We start from the raw sequence: 20,243 nt of genomic DNA, 5'->3' as shown, positions 1-20,243 counted from the left end.
AATCTTCTAAGCTATCTGCTTGAAATTATTTATAGTGGAACCAAAGAATTCATAATGTGGGTTATCACACTGGACACACTTCCAAATTCTAATGTCTAAAACTCAGTAATTCCAGAGCATACTGCAAAAAGGCTTGTACCACGTCATGTTATGAAACAACAAAAGTAAAGCGTCTTACTATTAGTTCAGGAGGGAATATAGGTTCCTGGGATGGATCCAAGGGCTGGAATTCATCTTCATTATACAGTTTGGTACACATCTCAACAAAACAAAATACAAATAGAACTTCAGAGTTACTGAAAGATGTACAGGAATTTCTAAGTGTGAGACTTCAGAGTCAGGACCATACCTCTGACATCCTGGACACAAAATGGAGGTGCCAGAGTCACAGAGTATCCCTGAGTGGAATTCTTCCCACCCTCAGAGGACTGTAATGGTTTCCTGGGCAGATTTACTGGACTCTGGGCTTCCTTATTTGGCATCAGGAATTAGGTTTTAAGCTTCTATGCTGGGTCTCAGGTATTATTAACAGATACTTATTTGCCATGAGCATGAAGATGCATTGCTTACATCTCTCATAGTACTTGTTGAGGGGAAGGGTGCTGGTAAACCAGATTAAGGCACAGAAAATTGTAAAGCTTCTGAAGGAAAATGCTTCTGTGGTGATTGGCCTCATGAAAGTCATGGGCCTGCTAATTTTTGAAGCATTTTAAGACTCTTTACTTCCTGAATTCACTTCCTTTTACTTTACTCACCGAAAAGAACAGGAAATTAATACATTTGCATTTATGTGGGTATTTTTCAGTCAATTCCAACTGAAGGAGAACACCAGATACTTACTTGTTCCTGTCTATTTACAAAAGACCTCTCTTCTTGATCCATGCAACATTTTCCTGATCCTTTCAGTCCACAGACAGTTGATTCCTTAGGAAGTAATGCAAGAATTTAAAATAAATTCATTGGTCAGGTCTTAAAACATCAACCGCAGTACTTGCAGTCCCCAGGCCCCACAGGAGTGATGGAAGAAGTAACAGAGCATGTCTTGCCTTCAAGGGCTCTGTAATGGGGTGGAGCAGAGAACAAGCCAGTCATCACTGAACAATTAGGGAAAATTACAGGGAGCATGTAACCATGCTATGATAGGGTCTTGTTAATGTGTCACTCAAATCCCAGAGGATCATGAGGGAGGTCAGAGGAGGTGGGGTCAGTCAGCTAAGGCTTCCACTAGGGTGAGGTAAATGGAGTAGTTAACAAGGTGATCATCAAAAAACCCCAAAAAAGATGGCTTTTCCTTATCCTAAGAGTGATACAACATGTATCTTTAACAAAGTCCTGGGAAGGCAAACTGCTTTTAAGACTTACTATACACAAAGAAAAATAAACTGAAAACCTGAGTTTTATTTGGGTGTTATTGGAACTATTCTGAATTATTTGGGTGACTCAAGTCCCAAACTATTTTACCTTAATTTTCAGGACACTTCATGCAGACCCCAACTAGTGGTTTTGGCCTGAATGCCCTGGTCAGTTACTGCAACTCTAGCTAATTGTTTTCATTCTTGTTTGTCCTTTTCATGTGTAGACACAACCCAAGGCTTTGGGGTGCTTTGGAGACCTATGATTTGACTTTGTACATGGAGTCAAAGAGTCCTGGGTTCTAGTTCCTGCTTTAACACATAGTAACTGGGTTGAGTTTGTTAAATTAGGAAAATAGAACCCCTCCCAAACAGGTCTTTTCAATTTAAATATGCAAATGGTACGCACAGTATCTGACACATAGGAAGTGCCGCAGAAGTGGGGGTTGATATTTTTACCTGTGAGGAATTTTCTGTAGACTTAAGAAGGGATTTGGATTTTGTGACAATGCTGTGCACAATAAAGGAACGAATGACAAATAGCTGAATGTGGGAACCCAAGTGAGTGAGATAAAAATATCTATCTTTTCATAGGTAGATTTGGTCTCTAGGACAATAATCATGTAGCATTAGGTTGAATCTTGAATCGTACGAAGTTGCTATTTTTGTGAGTCAAAATGGTGGAAAACGGACAATTCATATGGTTCAACATGAATGGTATTTTACCCAGGATTTCAAAATAGCTGTGGTATATAAAGCTTTTCGGATTCTTCATTACTGGCCTTAAAGTAGATTTTTTTTCAAAGACTTTTTGGTATTTGGAATTAACTTGTGTAACTTGAATTGGTTTTGGTCAACCAGAATTATATAAAATTAATTTTACCATAAAAAATGGGTGCTAGAAATCCATCCTAACTGAAACCTCATTGATATTTAACGTTCTGAAAACTTAATATATCTCAAAACTACCGCCTCCCCCACCTCATGCCATACACTAAATCATTCTTTTCCAATTTCCTTCCTCTTGTCTGGTTCTTTAATCTCTTAACTTTGAGGATGACTTGGATTTCTTCTTAACTATATCCTTTATTGTCTGGAGGTTATGATTCTGGCAATCCCCTCCCTGAAAGTTATCTTGTTGGGTCCGTATCTACCACACTGCTCTCATTCCCTCATTCATGGAGGACTGCACTAGTCATGCCCTCATCCCTTTTCAGGCTTATCCTTCTTACTAGCAGGTGCCAAGAATTTTTCCCTTTGAAATACCGTTCCCATGTTACTCCTAGCTTGAGAACAGACAATGACTATATATTGGTTACCACCTTTAAGTCTAAATTCCTTAGCCCAGAATAATATCTTTTTGCTCCCTAGTGCTTTGGCTACATCAGTTTCCTAGTTGAACCTCGGACATCTTTCTTTTTACTACTTCAATGCATTTTCTTACTTGGAATTTTCTGCTGGCCTCTCTTCACCCATTCATTCCTATCACTTCTTTTAAGACCTAGCTCAAAACTCCCCTTCTCCAATGTTTCCTTTGTGTCTTCCCTTCCCACTCATTAATTCTCTTTAATCCATGTTCCTTCAAAACTGATATACATGGTATAGAGGATATATTGAACTTTTAATAACTTGCTTTTTAATTATGTTTTTATTATTTCTTAGTATATATTTTTTTTCTTTAAAAAGTCTATAGTCTTAGTCTATTAGTCTAAAATAATACAGACTAAGGAATAGAGTTCAATAGAGTTTGCATTTCTTGAAGTCATGTACCATATATTTTACTTCTTAGGAAAGTGCCTATTTTAGGACTATAAATAAGATATATGCTAAAGGTTTATTTAAAAAATACCAACAGTGGCATTCAACAACTTTCAATGTCAGAAAGGTCAACATGAGGGTGTTTTAGAAATAATTGAATGCAATAGATGATTTTATGCAAATGTTCATTAATGTATTAAATCAACTGAAAAAAATTTTTTATTTTAACTTACCGCACAGAAATGTTTTCCACTTTCTACAATTGGTCGGTATCCAGTACAGCGGCACAAATTACCTGATTAAGAAGAGATCAATTTGGGGGCACCTGGGTGGCTCAGTTGGTTATGCGTCTATCTTTGGCTCAGATCATGATTCTGGGGCCTGCTTCTCCCTCTCCTTCCGTCCCTCCCCCTGGCTTGTGCTTACTCTCTCAAATAAATAAATAAAATCTTTAAAAAAAAAAGAGGAGATCAATTTTTAAGGAATAGTAATGAAATATATTCCTTATTTGTGCTTCATTTTTTTCAGTGAAATAGCTCTGTTAGTAATTAGATTCCTTTTTTGTTTCTCTTGGAAACAGCGATGTTCTTCAAAAAAATCTTGTGATTACATTTTCTTCCTGAAATATCACAAAGGTCTCCATAATTTTTCCAATCAACTCTTCCTGCCTTATTTCCCACCCCTGTCCTAACTCATGTAACCCTGCCACTCCCATAACATCTCATGTGTCTCTTTGTTAAGCTTTTCTTACAGTCTTTTCTTTCTTACATGTTCTCTTAGGGAGAATATGTCCATTTGCAGGGCTGCAGCCTCCTTTTCCATGGCATCTGCTCTAACACCCAGCCAGAGCTGTACCACTCACTGTCTGGATCCTTTTGCAGGCCTATCATCAACTGTGCTAGAGTAGAGTCATTTATGTATATGCTTCATCTCCCTCAATGGAACTTACATTCCTGGAGAAGGCGAGGAGTGCCTTAGATTTCATGAACCCTCCCAGTACAGCACAATGGGTGTTCAATAAGTACTTAGTATTGTTTTAATCAGTCAATATTTCCAAAGCATGGTGGAAAAGGTGAGGAAATGACTGTCTTTTTACAAAGTATATTCAAATTTTGTAGCCAGTATAAATGATATTTATGAAAAGGTTTTAATAAAATGAAAAAATTCTTATGTTATACTGTTAAAATTGTATATACAATATAAAATCATATATACAGTAACTACAGTATTTAAAAGAAGAAAACAAAAACTATGCATAGAAAAGACTGAAAGGAAACAGAAATATCTGTGGTTGTTTCCTGAGGGCAGAAATATGAATGAGTTTTTTCCCTTTTAATTATGTTTTTGCATTTTTCATAATAGGAATGTGTTATTTTTAGAGTAAAAATTAATTTAAAGTGATTATGTTCAGATGCAGTTTAACAATTTCAGAAGCAATATAAATGTGTGGATTGGGTAGGTTTAAACATTGACACTTCTTTTAGTGTGGATTATTTCATTGAATAAAGATTATCCATTCATGTTGGGTTAAAATTATAATTGAAACCACAGGCCAAAGTTTTAGTAGTACTTTGTAAGAAACTGAAAAATTTCGAGTGAAGAAGTTGTTGAGAAACAAGGGAAAATATTAAAGAAATTTTATATACCACTTACCATAAAATCTAAGTTGCATCCCTTTGTTTTAGTCTACATCTTTTTGTCATAATACTACATTTCTGTCTAGGTCTGTTTACTGAAAGGGACAAAAAGCTTTCTTATAATATTTAGAGGTTTACTTTCACAGCTTTCTTCTAAGAACTAGGGGCCAGTTACCTTGAAAGTGGGTATGTTTGTTATAGAAAACTACATTTGTTTACATGCTTTTGTTTTGTTTTTGTAGAAAATTGTGTTTATCCATTAAATTTGATAGTTATTTCATTTTAGGAGACTGAATTTCTCACTAAGTTTATCTGTGATAAGTAGTTGCTGCCCATGACTTCCTAATCAAACCGGAACATAAAAAGTAAAGTATCTGAAAGTCTACCCTCTTTATAAATTTTTTTTAATTAACTGCAGTAAGTAGAGTTAATGAATGATTCTAACAGATTAATTTAAAAATAAACACAAAATCTCATTCTTCCACACTACCCAAATTTCCACATTGAGAAAGATAATATTATAAGTGTTAGGAAGAGCCTATTTGAATGCCTTTGTAGAGGGACACTGGGATCCATTAAGGGAGAAAGATTTATAATGAAATCAATATTGCCCCAGTTCTTGGCATCACTGCTCACAAAAGGAAGGCAATACTTACTGGAAAGTATTAAAGGCACTAAAGAGGCCTTCATGTTAGCCAGGTGCCTGGAACCTCAAAGTGTGCCACAATGTCTCTCCATGGGCTGGGATTTCTTTTTCTAGTTACTTGGGCACTTCCCACCCTAGGCCCTGCCTACAGAGGACTAAGAAGGCTCACCTCCAAGAGCTTTGGTTATCTGCTCCAGGGTTGGCTGTGGATGGTTCCTCAGCAGTGTGTAGATGGACATCACCATCCCCGGGCTGCAGAAGCCACACTGTGTGCCGTGACACTTGGCAAGTCTTTCCTAGGAGGAAACAATACACTATTTATGCTTCAAACCTCTTGTTTCCCTACCTTGGACACTAGAAAGGAGTGCAGCTTATTTATTTAACTTTCCAGAAATGAGTGCAGGGTAAAAGATGTCGCTCTGGAAGAAAAATATTTCTATTTCTTGAAAATATTTCTATTTTTAAAAGCCTTTCTTTTTTTCTCCTCTCAAGAAAAGCCTAGTGGCAGGTATTAATTAAGTGACTTTAGTCTCTCGACTGATTTCTTCATCTGTGAAATAGGAAGTGTAGCTTAGGGCACAAGTAAAATGCTTTGGAGTCCCACTCCTGTGAGTTTTAGTCCTTACTATACCTCATTAACTGTGTGCCTTGGTGATTTACTTGACTTTTCTTCATCTTTAAAATTAGAATAATAATGATATCTACCCTACAAGATGGTTGTGAGAATAAATGAACGAGTATATGCAAATCACTTAGTCTCTGGCAAGTCATTTTCATCCCCTTCTCTATCTATATTATAGAATTTTTGACGGACTAAATGAGAAAATCTATATAAAAGCTTTGAAAATTGTCAAGTGTAACTTAGTAGTGTTGTACCATTCATATATTTAATTCATGCACATTTAACTTTAATGCCTTTAAACAACAAAACAATAAAAATAGGTGGGGAACATGACTCTGTGGGTCCCTCTTGTGTTTCTTTTCTATGTGTCTCTCACAGGGTACTCAACTGGCTGGCTCGAGTGTGCTTCACATGTTTTTAAATAAACATTTTTCAAATGTTTCACCCCTAAGATGAAAGCCAAACACTTCATCTGTACCTCAACTGAAAGGACAGAGATTGTTCTAATGTTAGAGGGAAATGTGTTGGATTTATTGCTAGATGGCAAGTTGCTTCGGATGCGGCATATAAACCTGGCTGTAAATGTGATGGTAAATGGTTAGCAACCGAATCTCTGGGGAAAGTCTAACTTGTAGCTTCTATCAATTTTAGTAGTATAAAGTGTCCTTGTTTTAATTTAGGGGAAGGATGGGGCTTAGAAGTAAAGATATATCAAAACCAAAGAAGGAATCTTGATTTACACACCAGTCTCTAAGAAGAACCTTAGTTAGGCAGCACTGATTACGGCAAAATGAAAATTTAGAAGCACAGAGGATTTCAAAGTTGGTGAGAGTACAACAGACTATGTGGCATGTCTATACCAGCATCTGGTTCCAGGCCCATTACGCTCTTACCTGCACGGGATGAATCCTGGTGCCAATGCTTCCTACACCTTCCACTGTGGTGACAGCAGCGCCGTACAGAGAGCAGACGGGCACCAGGCACGCTGTAACTGGAGAGTGACTGCGATGGGCATTTGTAAAGAGAACACACTGGAATCACAGGGAGTGAATACCGTCATTCAGGGAGTCCAGGGGAGTCAAGGGACTCTCTTTCCCTGAGAGTACAGAGAATACTAGATAAAAACCCATAGATTTCTAGAAGTTTCTAGGAAAGAACTTACATATGGCTGGCCTCAAATGGCAGAGAGAAATGGAGAAAAAGAATAATGAAGAGTTTTGTGTAAGACCTCCAAGAGACCCTCATTCTTTATTATTCCTCATTCTAGAGAGAGGAAACCTTTTATTCTTCAGACAGCACACTGACTTGTATAAACCCCACCATGGGGTAGTTTAGCCCATTTTATTTTCAATCACGTGCAGCTTTTAAATATACAGACACTCTGCTTGCATGCTGGTCCAATTAAATCAGAATCTGTGGGGCGAGATCACTTCACCACTTAAGCTCCTCAGCCAATTCCAATGTACGGCCATGTGTGGAAGCCACCCATTTATGCCCTTATCTTGATCATCTTCCCCACAGTAGAGTCTGTGTTAATGATGAAGTGGGTGTGGTTAGCACCAGATTCTCATCTCACTGGTTGGGAATGGGGTCCAGACCTCATTAGTCTAATTTAGCTCTTTATTCCCACTCAGACTAAGTCCTATTCTCTTTCAGGCATGGGGTATTGTCCTTCTCCTAGGGAATTTTTCCTTTATTCTCCTACCCTGGAAGACAGTAAGCATGCTGTTCTGAAGAAAAGACAGGGGCACCTGGGAAGCTCAGTTGGTTAAGTGGCCTACTCTTAATTTTGGCTCAGGTCATGATCTCAGGGCCATGAGGTTGAACCCTTCATCTGGCTCTGTGCTCAGTGTAGAGGAGTCTGCTTGAGATTCTCTGTCTGCCCCTCCCACCCCCTGCACCCTCACTCTCTCTAAAAATAAATAAATAAATCTTAAAAAAAAAAAAAAAGAGTGCTGCTCTTGGCTCCACCAGCCTTTTGGTCAGAGGTGTTTGGAAACCACCCAGCTGGCTGGTGGGGGACCCTGAGAGAGTGCTTGGTGTACAGAGAAAGAGTGTGCAACGGATCAATTTTTGTTTTTCGTGTCCTCTAAGTACCCCCTCTCCCCATATTACATGTAACTTCCTCCCTCTTAATCTCAACCTCCCCTCTCCTTTCTCTCAACAGCTCTTCCAGTGTTCATTGCTCTCCTCAGTCTTACCCTTGTAGGTCATCTGGAAAATAGAAGCATGAGCCCCATCCACTCCCAGCCCACCACTTCTCACCCAGGGTTGCAGTCACTCCCCTGCGTTCTAGGCCAGGAGGGAAGGAATCCTTCCTCCTCCTCTCCTGTGCTCCGGCTCTCATTTATTCTTCTCTCCCCATGGACCGGCTCCATCACCGATAGTCCTCCTAACCTTTCCTTTCTATAGTCTCAGTTCCCTCAATTCCCTCGAATTTAAAAGTAAATTCAAGTGTTTGCTGTCACTACACAAAACCAAACCAAACCCAATGTCTCTCTCCAGCTACTGGCCCATCTTTCTTTCCCTTCTTAGTCAAGTTTCTTCAAGAGCTGTCCACAACTTCCCAGCCTTTCAGCCATTCCTGTGCCAACTGTACCTCATCCTCCAGCCTCATCTCTCCACTGACCTTGCTCCAGGAGCAATCTAATGGCACTGGGTTACTCCCTGGTGTCTCATACTATAGAACACTTCTACCTTCTTGGAACTTTCTCCTCTCGCTGTTCCTCCTTCAACTCGGACTACTCCCTCTTCCTTGCTGTGAGATGTCGCTGTTCTACAGTGTCGTGTACTCTCTTAAGTTCTTCTGCAGTGTGCTACATTCCAGATGGCCCAGGGCTGAACACCTGCCTTCACCACCAACTGGCCCACATGATCTTGAGCCAGTTATTTAACTTTCTTTGCCTTGGGCTTCCTCTTTTTTCACTGTGAGTGATAGTAAGGCCTATCTCAAAGTTGCTTTGGGGACTAAATATGGTAATATATGCAAGCTACTTTGAACACTGCCTGGTATATGATAAGCATTCAAAAAGTGTTAGCTATTTTTATTACCACTGTTGATATTTACGTTGATAGCTTCCAGGAAGTTATAGCTCCAGATGCAACCTCTTCTGAGTGAGAGAACTGTCTATCTCGATGCCTGTGGACAATTCCTCTTAGGTGTCCCGTAATTACCCTAGTGCAATGTGTCCAAAGCTAAATTTACTGCTTTCCCTTCCTCTGCTCTTCCTCTCCCAAGTTTCCTACTTTGTGGATAGCACCACCCAGTGACTTAAGACAAGAACTTGGAATCATGCCAGACAACTCCTTCACCACCACTTTCAATCATAGTGAGCAAATTTGCATTTTAGGCCAAGGTGATCTGAGACCCCATTCAGCCCTTCCAGGCAAAGAATTCCTCTTAGTGTATGTCAAAGCTCTAAATCTTCTACCAGGACAGTGTATCACTACTTTGTGTTTAAGCCATTCTTGCCTGACCCCCCACTCTGAAATCTCTTGCTTGAAAGCAAAGAAGTATTTGTATAGCAATAGAGAGCATGGCCCTGAGAGAGTGGCACCCAGGACAGATACACTCTGATGGAAACAAAGTCTATGGGAAAGAGCTGGAGCTTATGGAGTTGTGGGGTGAGCAGGCTGGGAGGTAGTGTGAGTGCGATAAACACCTGGAAAGAAGAGAGGGGAGTGCCTGTGGGCAAGAAAAGGAGGAGGCTTTTCATCCTTCCCAGATGTGCCTAGGGCCAGGCTTGGCCCAACACAAAGGATACTGGATCTTCTTGGTCTTGGGGTTGTATCTTGACACCATGACGGTGCAGGCACCGCAGCCCCCTCCCCCACAGCTGTACTTGGTGCCTGTGAGATAGACTGGAAGGAAGGGAGTCAAGGAAAAAGAGGTGTGCAGGCCACCTTGCTTTTTACGCTGTTCTTCCTGGGATACAGATAACGACTAATATGTTTTCTTGAGTCTCACGGAGGTTTCTTGTTTAAAGAGCTGTTCCATTATTTTGCATATAAATGAGCTCAATGATGAAAGATGAGAAGAAATCCTTACAGACTCACACTGCCTTATCTGAAACTCTCCTGGCCGGATGCATTTCTAATGTAAAAATCTCCATATTTTACAAAGGTAATAAGATAGTGTTCCCAAGTGGGGCTAGGGCAGCACCTTGTAATCAAACACATTAATATTTCCGCAGTAAACCATAGGGATATTCACACTAAATGGGGAACAGGAAGACTACCAAGGGCCTCGTGAGAGACCATCCAAATGAGGTGTAAAAAGGCTTTTGAATTCAGAGTTGTGGACAATGGGTCATTGTCGAGGTGCTGGGAAGTAGTGCATGGGAAAATTTGGAAAACCGTCTCTGGGAGGCTTAACTTGCACTGTTCACCAATGTATGCTTCTACCTTCTTATTGGATTAGAGAATATTAATTTAAATAACCATGGCTCCTGAACTGGTAATGTCAACAAGCACTGTGTACCTTTTCCCTGTAATATGTTTGCATGTTTGCATAAAGAGAGAACAAGTAATATATTAAATCTCCTGCTTTAGGTTCTATAAGAATCTACTGAAATTTGCTTGGGGCCTTTTCTGGGTGAGTTTAAAAAGGATTTCATGGGTGGAGGTCATAACTGGTTTGGGCAGAATAGTGAGTTGAATGGGACATTAAGGGACAATACTGGCTAGAGCAGTGAATGATGGGTTAGGAAACCAGATTGCAAGGGGTTATGTAGTGAGAGACAGAGTCTGGAGAGAAAATGAGGCATCAGGTATACATAATCTCTTAGATAAATTTGGCAAGGAAATAACAGGGAGAAACAAAGTAGTGTTTTTAGATGGGTATGTTGGGAGGCAAAAAGACAGAAGTGGGGGAAGGAAGTGAAGATCCCGAAGAGAGGGGATAACATTATCTTGTATACCATTGAATCCCCAGAGCCTAACACAGTGCCTGGCTCTTAGTAGGTGTTCAATAAGCATATATATTTTAACTTATTATTTTGAAATATTTATAGTTTCATTGGAAGTTGCAAAAATAATACAGTGACAATACCTGTCACCTTGCTTCCCGCAAAGATGACATCCCACATAGCTATAGTACATCAAAAGCGGGAACGTGACCAGGGTATTACACTGATAACCAGACTGGGGAGCTTACTCAGATTTCACCACTTACACATGCACGCATACCATATATGTACAGTTCTAGGCAATTTTATGTCACAGACAAAGCTCTGTCACCACTGCCACAATTACTCATGCTTCCCCAAACCCAAGACATTCTTTCTGAATTATTTATTACAGGTCTGTTGAAGGTATTGGAGGGGTAGGGGGTGAAAAAAGGTCCAGATCAGAGGTGGAGAGCTGAGAGTACATTAGCTCTATGTTGGAATTTTGAAATACGTTTATTGAACCTTTTTTTCTCCAATAAGACTTATGAAAAGGTGTTAAGTGACAAGTCAGGGAAGTCCTCATGGGAGACCACTGTTGGTACCATGTACCCCTGAGCAGCTGGCTGGATGTTTTTACTTTAACACTCTTGAATATAAAACTGTCGTCAGGGGGCCACGAGACTCAAAAGGTCATAAAGTTATTTCGAAAGTTAGCACACTCATGCCTCACTGGATGATTCTTTTGGTTTTGTTCTGGTGAAAAATATGACAAATAAAGCATGGATCTCTCACTTTTGGGTGCATTTTGTCAATTCCAACTAGACTCTACAGATTGAACACAAGGGTATTTACCTTGAGCAAATACAGGGTGACTTTCTTCAGAAGTCTTAGCATGCTCACTTTTTATCACCCAGTCCAGATTCATTATAGTAAAATATAAAGGATATGGACTTTCCTCAGGTAGTACAAGAGGTTTACTTCAGGATCAGCATTCTTCTCTATGACCTACATTGTGAAATGAGAACAGGGATTTTAGGAAGATAATACCAACATGTTAGGGCAATTCTAGCCATTGTTTTGGGAGCATGTTTTTGACAGATGGTACCTTCACAGGGGAAAAAAATAACAAAGGAAAACTTTCTAAGACTTGGAACCAATTTTAAAGACATTATGGAGCATTATTTCAATGTCTCTGAATATATATGACAATTATAAATTCTGGATTGCTTTTCCTGATAGTTACCCAGAAAGGGCCCAAATAGGGAAACAGATACATAGATTCCAAAACTGACTCAGATAACTCATGGCCATAGGAAGTCATAGAAGAGGTTAGCCAGAGATTTCTTAATGGAGCCATGGGGTGTCTGTTATAAAGGGAGCCCCTCCTGTTCCCATACCCTGCTCCCAGTCCCCTAGTGAAGTGGAGGCACCACTATGCAAAGGAAGAGCAGAAGGGAGCATGAATCTGGCTCTGCCTCTCCTGTCGCAATCCTGGCTGTTACTGCCAATAGATAGAAGCTGGCACATGAGATGAAAACTCTCTGCTTTCACTGGCCCAGACAGTTCTTCTGCTAGGGATAGTCAGGCAAGATTAGAGAGAACAGGAGAGAAATTTACAAGGAAGTGTAGCTATGAGCCCAGAAACAGAGGACATTGTTCCATTAATAGTGTTTACTTTTATCACCCCAGAAAAAGGCAGCAGGCCACATTATTCTTCATATGCTGCCTCCTATTTCCAAAACTTCTGAGTCCTCATTAGATTTACTCAGCCAGAGATGAGCTTATCACCCCTCCTCTCCGAATCATAGCATGAGGAGGAGGCTAAGTACAGTGGCATCTCAGAAACAAAGCATTAGAGTTAGATTCTCTTTAACACCCTAATTGTGTGGCTATGGGAATTATTTCCAAAGGTGGGAACAAAAGAGGGGGTAGGGAGTGATGGTGTGCAAACCAGAATTAATATAACGTCTTCCTGTCTCTATAATGGGGGAACAAAGCCTGACGACCCTATTCTGTGTTATAAGGACATCGATACACCTGAGACAACATTTCAGTTAAATAGTAAACCTTCCCCAACCACTTTAGCTGCCCAATGAGTGCAACACTTGATTTAATGCTGTCTCCTTCAATCATGACATGGCCTCAGGATCCAACGAAGAAAAAGGCAAGATTAGACTTTGGGAAATTAATTAAAGGCTGCCAACTGCAATTCTGACATATCAAATATATGGTACTCCCAGTCATTTAAAAAAATATTTCAGTAATCACATGAGAAATACTGGTCACACCAATAGCCACACTCACAAAATTATATAGGTACATCCTGTTTCCTCCAGTAATTTATAGACACTTAGGAAATAAATCCCTTTTTAGCAAGTATATGAAAACAGGGGAAAGCTCACCAGTAATTGGAGAGATGCAAGCAGAAACCCCCGAGACAACACGCCCATTAGATTAGCAAACCTTAGGAAGTCTGATTATAACAAGTTTTGGCACATTAAAGATTGGCAAATAATCTCTTGGCAAGGAAACAGCATCTGTCATGCAATGAACTGTGGGAGAAGTAACTTGTGCAAGATTCTGGAAAGCCACTTGGCAGGACATCTGAAATCGGCAAGGTACAATCTCACTTAGAAATTTTCTTGCCAGCGTTGGTGAGGAGACACGTCGTAGGATGTTCACTGCAGCATTTCTTGGGGTAGTGGGGAATTGGAAGCATCCTATGTGTCTATTGCTAGGGTCCTGGATAAGCAGAATGAAGGATGTGCAGAGCCTGGAGAACTAAGAAGTCACAGGTTTTCAAAGAGCAACATGAATAAATCTCAAGAACAGTGATGAGTCACAACAGGAATTTATAAGTCACGATACCACTTGTGTAAGTTAAGAACACACACACACACTCGTGCACAACACTCCGCAGGCCAAACACTGTATATTTCAAAGATATATCTATATTTCTAAATGACCATATGGAAAGAAGATGGGAAGGACATATATTTAAAATGCACAAGAGTGGATGCTTATGGGAGAAGGAAATAAAGAAAAGATAGGACATAAAAAGAAAAAAAAAGAAATAATATAAAACAAAAGAGGAGCCTTGTCCAGACTGTGATGATGGTGTGCCACAGCCAGAGATGAGTGTGCTTTGCTCAACTCTGTGCCCCTGGGTCTAAAGGAAGGAAAAGCAACCACAAAAATAACAACAAAACTAATTTCTTCAAAGAGGTGTATAATTTCCCTCCTTTGGCCATCTGTAACTTGTCTTAGAAATTTGTAAGACAGAGAAGGTTAAAAACAGCAAAACATCAGCTGTGATTTCAAAAGATTGAAGATCTGGAGAGGGAATAATCATTCTAATGTGATATTAAGGGAGAAATGGTTTTATTCCCCAACAAAGGAAAAGCAGCAAAGCCCATTTTCCTCACACTCAGAGTAAGTTCTCAGCTTTTGAATTACTACAAATTGTCGCTCAGCAATAATTCTTCTGATGTTCCAGTTGGCTTCAGGTCATTCAAGATCCTGACTTACAGGTAAACATTATTGCTAAACCCAGACTTTTTCTTCGTTCTTTATTTTTTCTTTCTGTTGTTTAGTTCATAGGCCTCCTAAAAATGATGTTTCCCTGCTATTTGACAGGCAAAAATCCCAAGAATTTTTGCCTTGATTAAAGTTGTGTTTCTTTCTTTAGGGAAGAACATCAGTAATCTAAAACAACTGAGGCTTGAGAAGCAAAAGCATGAGCACCAAATGACTGTCCAAAATAATTTTTCATTTTAATAATTTACTAGTTTTTTCCTCTAATTTTCCCAAGGCACCTCAAACTTTCCATGTATTCATTTTGCTCATTAAAGTACAGGGTTGAGAACAACTGGCCCAGGCTAAGCATTAGAGCTGCCACATCTGTTCTGGAGAAGGTAGCTTAATTAGTCCTCCAGGTTTCAGACAGACAGGCTCCCGCCTCTAGGTTAATTGATTAGTGTGAGATGATTAAGGCAAAACAAAATCATTCTTTGCTACTATTACCCTTAATGTCATATATGCCTTCTATTAAAATAGCATGGGTGAACTCAAGTAGAGCTAATATCCAAAAAAAAAGGGGGAATGACAATTTTTCATACCTGTGTCAGAATTGACTTTGGTTGTAATATAACAAAGAAAATGAGAGTTCCTTACTGATTCCAAAAGAAAAGCAAAGAGCAAGCAAAGGCCCCATTGCCTTAATACTTTGCACCAAACCTTGAACTAATGATCAGTGTTCAGGTTCATACTACTATATATGACTTGAAAAAGAGAGGAGAGGATAAAGACATAACAAGTGGCATTGCAGTGAAAAAAAAGTTAGCTTGGCTTTTGTCCCTGGTATACAAAAATTCACATTAATCATCTCATAAACTTACCTTTCTTCCATTCACAAAAAAAATCAGTTCATCAGAATTGGGAACAGAAGCCATTGTACCAGGAAAAGAATGCCTCCACCACAATAGACGTTTGTTTGTTTGTTCTAAAGAGCAGATATGTTAGAGCAAAAACCTGGGTAACTATCAGCCTTGCCCACTGCATGGGGTGATTTATAGTCACACTGCCACATGAGGAGCACCAACCAGGGCTCTCTGCCCACTCTGCCCACAGGGACTTTGAATGGTTCTTGGCAGTGCCCTGTTCCTCCTTTCTTACAAATCAAGTCAGTGTCTTTGCCCATCCCTTTTGGAATCTGACTGGTTTCCCCAGGGGAATGTGTTTAAAGCCAAGGACTAATAGATATAAAGTGAGTTTTAAACTGGCTGTTATCTGGCCAAGTCATCAATCAACATAGTGCTATTAAAACTCCTAAAACTTTCTTTGATTTTTCCCGTGCAAAGGGAAGATTCCACCATGCATGTAACTGAAGACTTCATGTGTCTTTAAAACTCAACTATAACAACCTGCAAGTATATTCTCCTTCCTTAATCTTTTTTTGTACTCACCTTGTTTCTTCAAATTTAAGGGTTCATGACATCAAACTACCTAAAACGATAAACATGTACAGAGGCTTGCCATGCTCCAGTCTCTTCTTGGGACTCCTTTCATCCTTCAACAGCTTGGTAAGGTATTATCATCTTTGATTTGGAGACAAAGGAATGGAAGCACAGAGATATTAAACAACTTGCCCAGTGTCACACAGGCAACAGGTGGCAGAGTTGCTCCAGAGTCTGTGTCTTTAATCTCCGTCCGGTGCTCCACATGGAAACATGGTAGGAAATGAGGCTGAAGGAGCAGGTGCTCCAGAATATGTAGGGAGGTCTTGTCGGTCCATTAAGGGTTATGTTGAGTCTTCTAAATATGATGGGAAGCCACTGGAGGGTTTTGAGGAGGGGATGACAGGATCTGATTGTTTTAAAAAGACTGCTTTGGCTGCTTTGCAGAAAATGAAAGGTTGGAGCCAGAGTGGAAGAAGAGAGATGATCAGAAGTTAGACAGTGGCACAGTAAAGAGATGATGAGGCTAGGACAAGGGTGACAGTGAGGAGATGGGTAAGGAGGGGTCAGATTTGCCCATGGACTGGATGTGAGGTGTTGGGGGTGCTGAGTCAAGGATGTCTCCGCAGATTTTGGGTTGGGCAGGTGGATGAGGCTATCCATCATAAGTTCTATTTGGACATGTTAAGTTTGGAAAGCCTAAAAAACATGCAAATGGAGATGGTGAGTGGGTTGCTGGATATTCAAAACTGGTTTTTTTTTTTTTGGCTCGAGGAGAAAGAAGACTCCAGATTTGGGGCAGAATTTCACCTCTGCACCAAAGACTGGACTCGAATCCAGTCTTCCTTTAAGTTCCAAGTTCTGACCTCACCAACTGAGCAGTATGCCTACATACTCCCCTGCCTCACTGCCTCCATAGTTCCCATTCTCATTCTCTCTGATTGCTCCCTACCCAAGTAGGGGTTTTAAGGACCAACAGGAGTTTATCAGAACAAAGAAAGGACATGTTTAGCAGAGGCAACCATTTGTGTAAAGTCAAGGAAGTCTGAAACTGCATATTATGTTTCAGAGATTTACAAGTAGTTTTATCCTTATATATGAATTGCATGGGAACGAATGACAGAAATATGAGTTATCAAGTAAGATCATTCATTCAAAAATATTTGTGTGCCTGACAAGATCACTTTTCTCATGGAGCTTAGGGGTGTGTGTGCGCGCATACGTGAGTTCTGTGGGAACCTTAAGGCATTAGATAAAATGACATGTATTTCTAATGTGGTGGATAATAAATTAGAGAAACAAGGTAACTTCAGGAGATGGTGAGCAACGTGATCAAAGGTTAAGGCGATACAAAGAGACTTAGGAGACTAGTTTAGTTTTGGGTAGTCAGTGCTGGAGTGCGTTTGACCTGAGTACTAAAGGCAAGCCCATGGAGATGGCATGGGATAAGAGTCTCCCGTGGCCCTGAGAAAGAACTGAGGTTGGCATGTTAAAAGGCCAGTGTGGTGCACTGTGAACAGCAGGACGAAGGGGGAGTGAGGGGAGGTCAGAGAGATGGTAGGGGCCAGGACAAGGGGTTTGCAGATTTCTAAGGTGGGAAGGGATGCCACTGGAGACTTTTGAGCGAAGATGTAAGATCGTGTGATTTGTATTATATCATCCCACTGTACAGAGAACAAGTTATTGCTCATAAGAGGGTAGCTGGGAGACGAGCTCTGAAGCCATTTCTCCGTTCCCCGTTAGAAGTTGATGGGAGCATCAACCAGGGTACAGGGTGGTGGAAGCAGAGGTGGAGAGAAGGGAACAGCTTGATATGAATTTTGGAGAGAGAACCAAGGGGGTCTCTTCACTTTGAGTTAATTGGACTTCCAAGTGCACGTGTCGGTTGGATACAGGGACCCAGAGGTCAGAGAAGTCCAGACTGAAGAAGCCAATTGAAGAATCATTAGCTCATAGATGATGTAAGCACACACTGTGTGGGAACTGTAAAGTACCAGAAAAAAAAAGTCACATTTCTTGTGGCAAGATATTTTGAAATATTGGTTGATGTGCTTCCTCCTGGCCATTCCTTTCCCCATTCTTCAGGTATAAGTGAGGGCATTCCACACTCCTGGCCTTTAGAGTGGATCCTTATGGCAGGAATGCCAAAAAAAAAAAAAAAAAAAATCTAGTGTAGGCTCAAAAAAGGCCCTTGAAACTCTTGGCAGAGACACCAGGAACAAAGGCAGGGGTTGCTGTGGACGGGGATGCCAAAGGCAAGTGTCCTCTTCCCATGCTTCTGTCCTGAATCTACTACAGGAACTTTGTACTATGGGATTTCCTCTAATTGAGTGGGACCAAGTTTCTGCTGCCAGGTGGAATGGAGCTTGAGATAGAACTTAAGTCTGTGTCTATACATCTATCTCTATATTATTTTACATTTGTGTAATAGCCAACCTCACTTAGCACTCATGTATATGCCAAGGGAAATGCTTTCCTGTATTAGCACATTTAATCTTCATGATAAACTCTGAGGTAGGAATAAAATCTCCATTTTACAAATGAGGGATCTGAAGCATCAGAGAAGGATACAGTCATGTTTGTACATGAGTCTGTGCCCTATCAAATAATTCTATCTAAAATTTCACACACTCGTTTCCTCAACCCCCTGGTGAGACAGAGAATAATTCGATTTCCCTGGAATGCTAGATATTTTACCCTAACAGGGTAATGAAGTTTCCACTGCAGACAACTGCAGCTTTCAAATGTCAGTGCAATTTCCCTAGTTTTTGTCCATCAAATTTTCAAAAACTCTTAAGGCCTGATTCTGGGTGCCTTCCAGCCACCAGCTGGTATTATCACTGATGGGACATGCTTAGTAGGAAGACCCAGTATGACCCTCCTGAGGTGTATTGGCAATTCCAGGTCCAGGCTATTTTGACTTTTTTTTTTTTTTTTTTCCCAAGCAGATGGACCTGCAGTGTCTCCCTGGTGAGTAGAAATGTGTATATATAGAATATCAGCTGTTAAGAGATTTAATAGCACAGAGATCCTTCCAGAGCCCTAGGGTTCTTTAAGCTTGTAACAATATAGTGATGCAGTCACTCCTACTATGTCAAAATGGACAATTATACATGGGAGTGATAGCTCTTGAGTGCCTGCATTATCAGTAGGCTTGGATTTGTTTGCTCAGACATAAAACTATGGACATCTCATTGTCTGGGTGGGAAGTCTCATTCTCCCCAGAAATGCAGGCTGTGTTCAGAGCTTAGCTACCTTGCAGGTCTGGAGACCTCATCCTGTATTCCCCCTCTCCAGTCAGAAAGTACCAGTAACGAATCAAACACCCAGACAGAAATAAGGCTCTTTGGGACAGTAAAAGGTACTGCTCTCCTCCAACATTTCTGTAGCTTTGGTCTGTAATTTACAATCTGTACTTGATTTTGTTTTTGAATTCTGGTTAACCTATAAAACGGAGCCCTCAGTTCTGCCACCGAGTGGCTAGCCCAGAGCTCCATAGTATTCTTCGGCCATGCAGTTATCTACTCCAGGAACTAAAACTTTCCCATGAAGGGCTGGTTAACATTTACTTCTTCCTGTAAAAAGTGGACTCCTGCAGCAATTCTCCGTGGATGTGTCAGAGCCGAGAGATAGAGCAGGCCTCTCCTGGCACTTCACCTACCCCTATGCTCCCGCTTCTCCCGCATCTCTGCAGACAGCTGGTCTCCACAAAGGGCATTTCTGTTGATACATTTCATACTGATGTTGTAATAAAATGGGTCATTTTTAAGGCTTTTAGCTTTTGCAGTTGTGATAGGGCAAAGACTGATGAGGTAGGTGTATCCTCAGCACTCTTTCCTTCCTCCTATCTACCTCTCCTAGGGAGGAGCATTCTTCCTCCTCACTGGTCTCTGTGCTTTCCTTTGTAAGAACAAGCTGGGTGATGGTGGGGAGGAAACAAAACGAAGATGGAGTTGGGGAAGACAGACAAGTGCAACTAGGGAGAGAATTTGGTGGGTTTTGGAGAAAGACCAGTTGGGGGGGCTTGAGAGAATTAGGAGGAAATAGGATTTTTAGAAGTGTTGTGATGAGTTACAGATTTCGATGAACATTCTTCAAGAGACACAAAGATTGGAAAACATATTAACATTATTTTTGGCTACCAGACTATATTTCTTAGTGCTGCTGGTACACAGATCCTTGGGAACATGAATCTGTCAGTATGAAAATCTGATCATCCAGAACCAGAACACATCTGGATCTTAGTGTACTTTGGTGGAGGGTGGACCCTATGAGAGCAACACTGTCTATTATTGGCACTTTTCAGCTCAAGTCCCCCTCCTCTATCTCAGGACCCACCCACCCGAAATTCCTGGATTCTGACCTCTGGTGGGCTGATGTATCC

The 20,243-nt window shown here is 40.6% G+C and overlaps 1 protein-coding gene across 3 annotated transcripts in view; it reads right to left on the bottom strand.

Annotated features, from left to right (window-relative positions):
- The window catches only part of LOC123838344 (aldehyde oxidase 4-like), a 57,582-nt gene extending 42,227 nt beyond the window's left edge, over window positions 1-15,355 (bottom strand). For 2 of the 3 annotated variants that reach the window (XM_045867370.2, XM_045867371.2), the window contains exons 1-8: window positions 15,302-15,355; window positions 11,852-11,909; window positions 9,780-9,876; window positions 6,909-7,017; window positions 5,563-5,689; window positions 3,344-3,405; window positions 841-924; window positions 179-259 (exon numbers count right to left, since the gene is read on the bottom strand). In XM_045867370.2, coding sequence (XP_045723326.1) covers window positions 179-259; window positions 841-924; window positions 3,344-3,405; window positions 5,563-5,689; window positions 6,909-7,017; window positions 9,780-9,876; window positions 11,852-11,909; window positions 15,302-15,355 — 672 coding nt within the window. The remainder of the gene's footprint in view (window positions 1-178; window positions 260-840; window positions 925-3,343; window positions 3,406-5,562; window positions 5,690-6,908; window positions 7,018-9,779; window positions 9,877-11,851; window positions 11,910-15,301) is intronic. The other variant, XM_064585786.1, reaches the window with a different exon arrangement.
- Window positions 15,356-20,243: the final 4,888 nt, after the last annotated feature.

Source organism: Mirounga angustirostris, unplaced genomic scaffold, assembly GCF_029215605.1.
Source record: "Mirounga angustirostris isolate CCGP_5_RB_7025 unplaced genomic scaffold, mMirAng1.0.hap1 SCAF_3, whole genome shotgun sequence".
Classification (NCBI taxonomy): domain Eukaryota; kingdom Metazoa; phylum Chordata; class Mammalia; order Carnivora; family Phocidae; genus Mirounga; species Mirounga angustirostris.
Note: the sequence above shows the minus strand (reverse complement) of the source record. Positions and strands in the feature narration are given on the sequence as shown.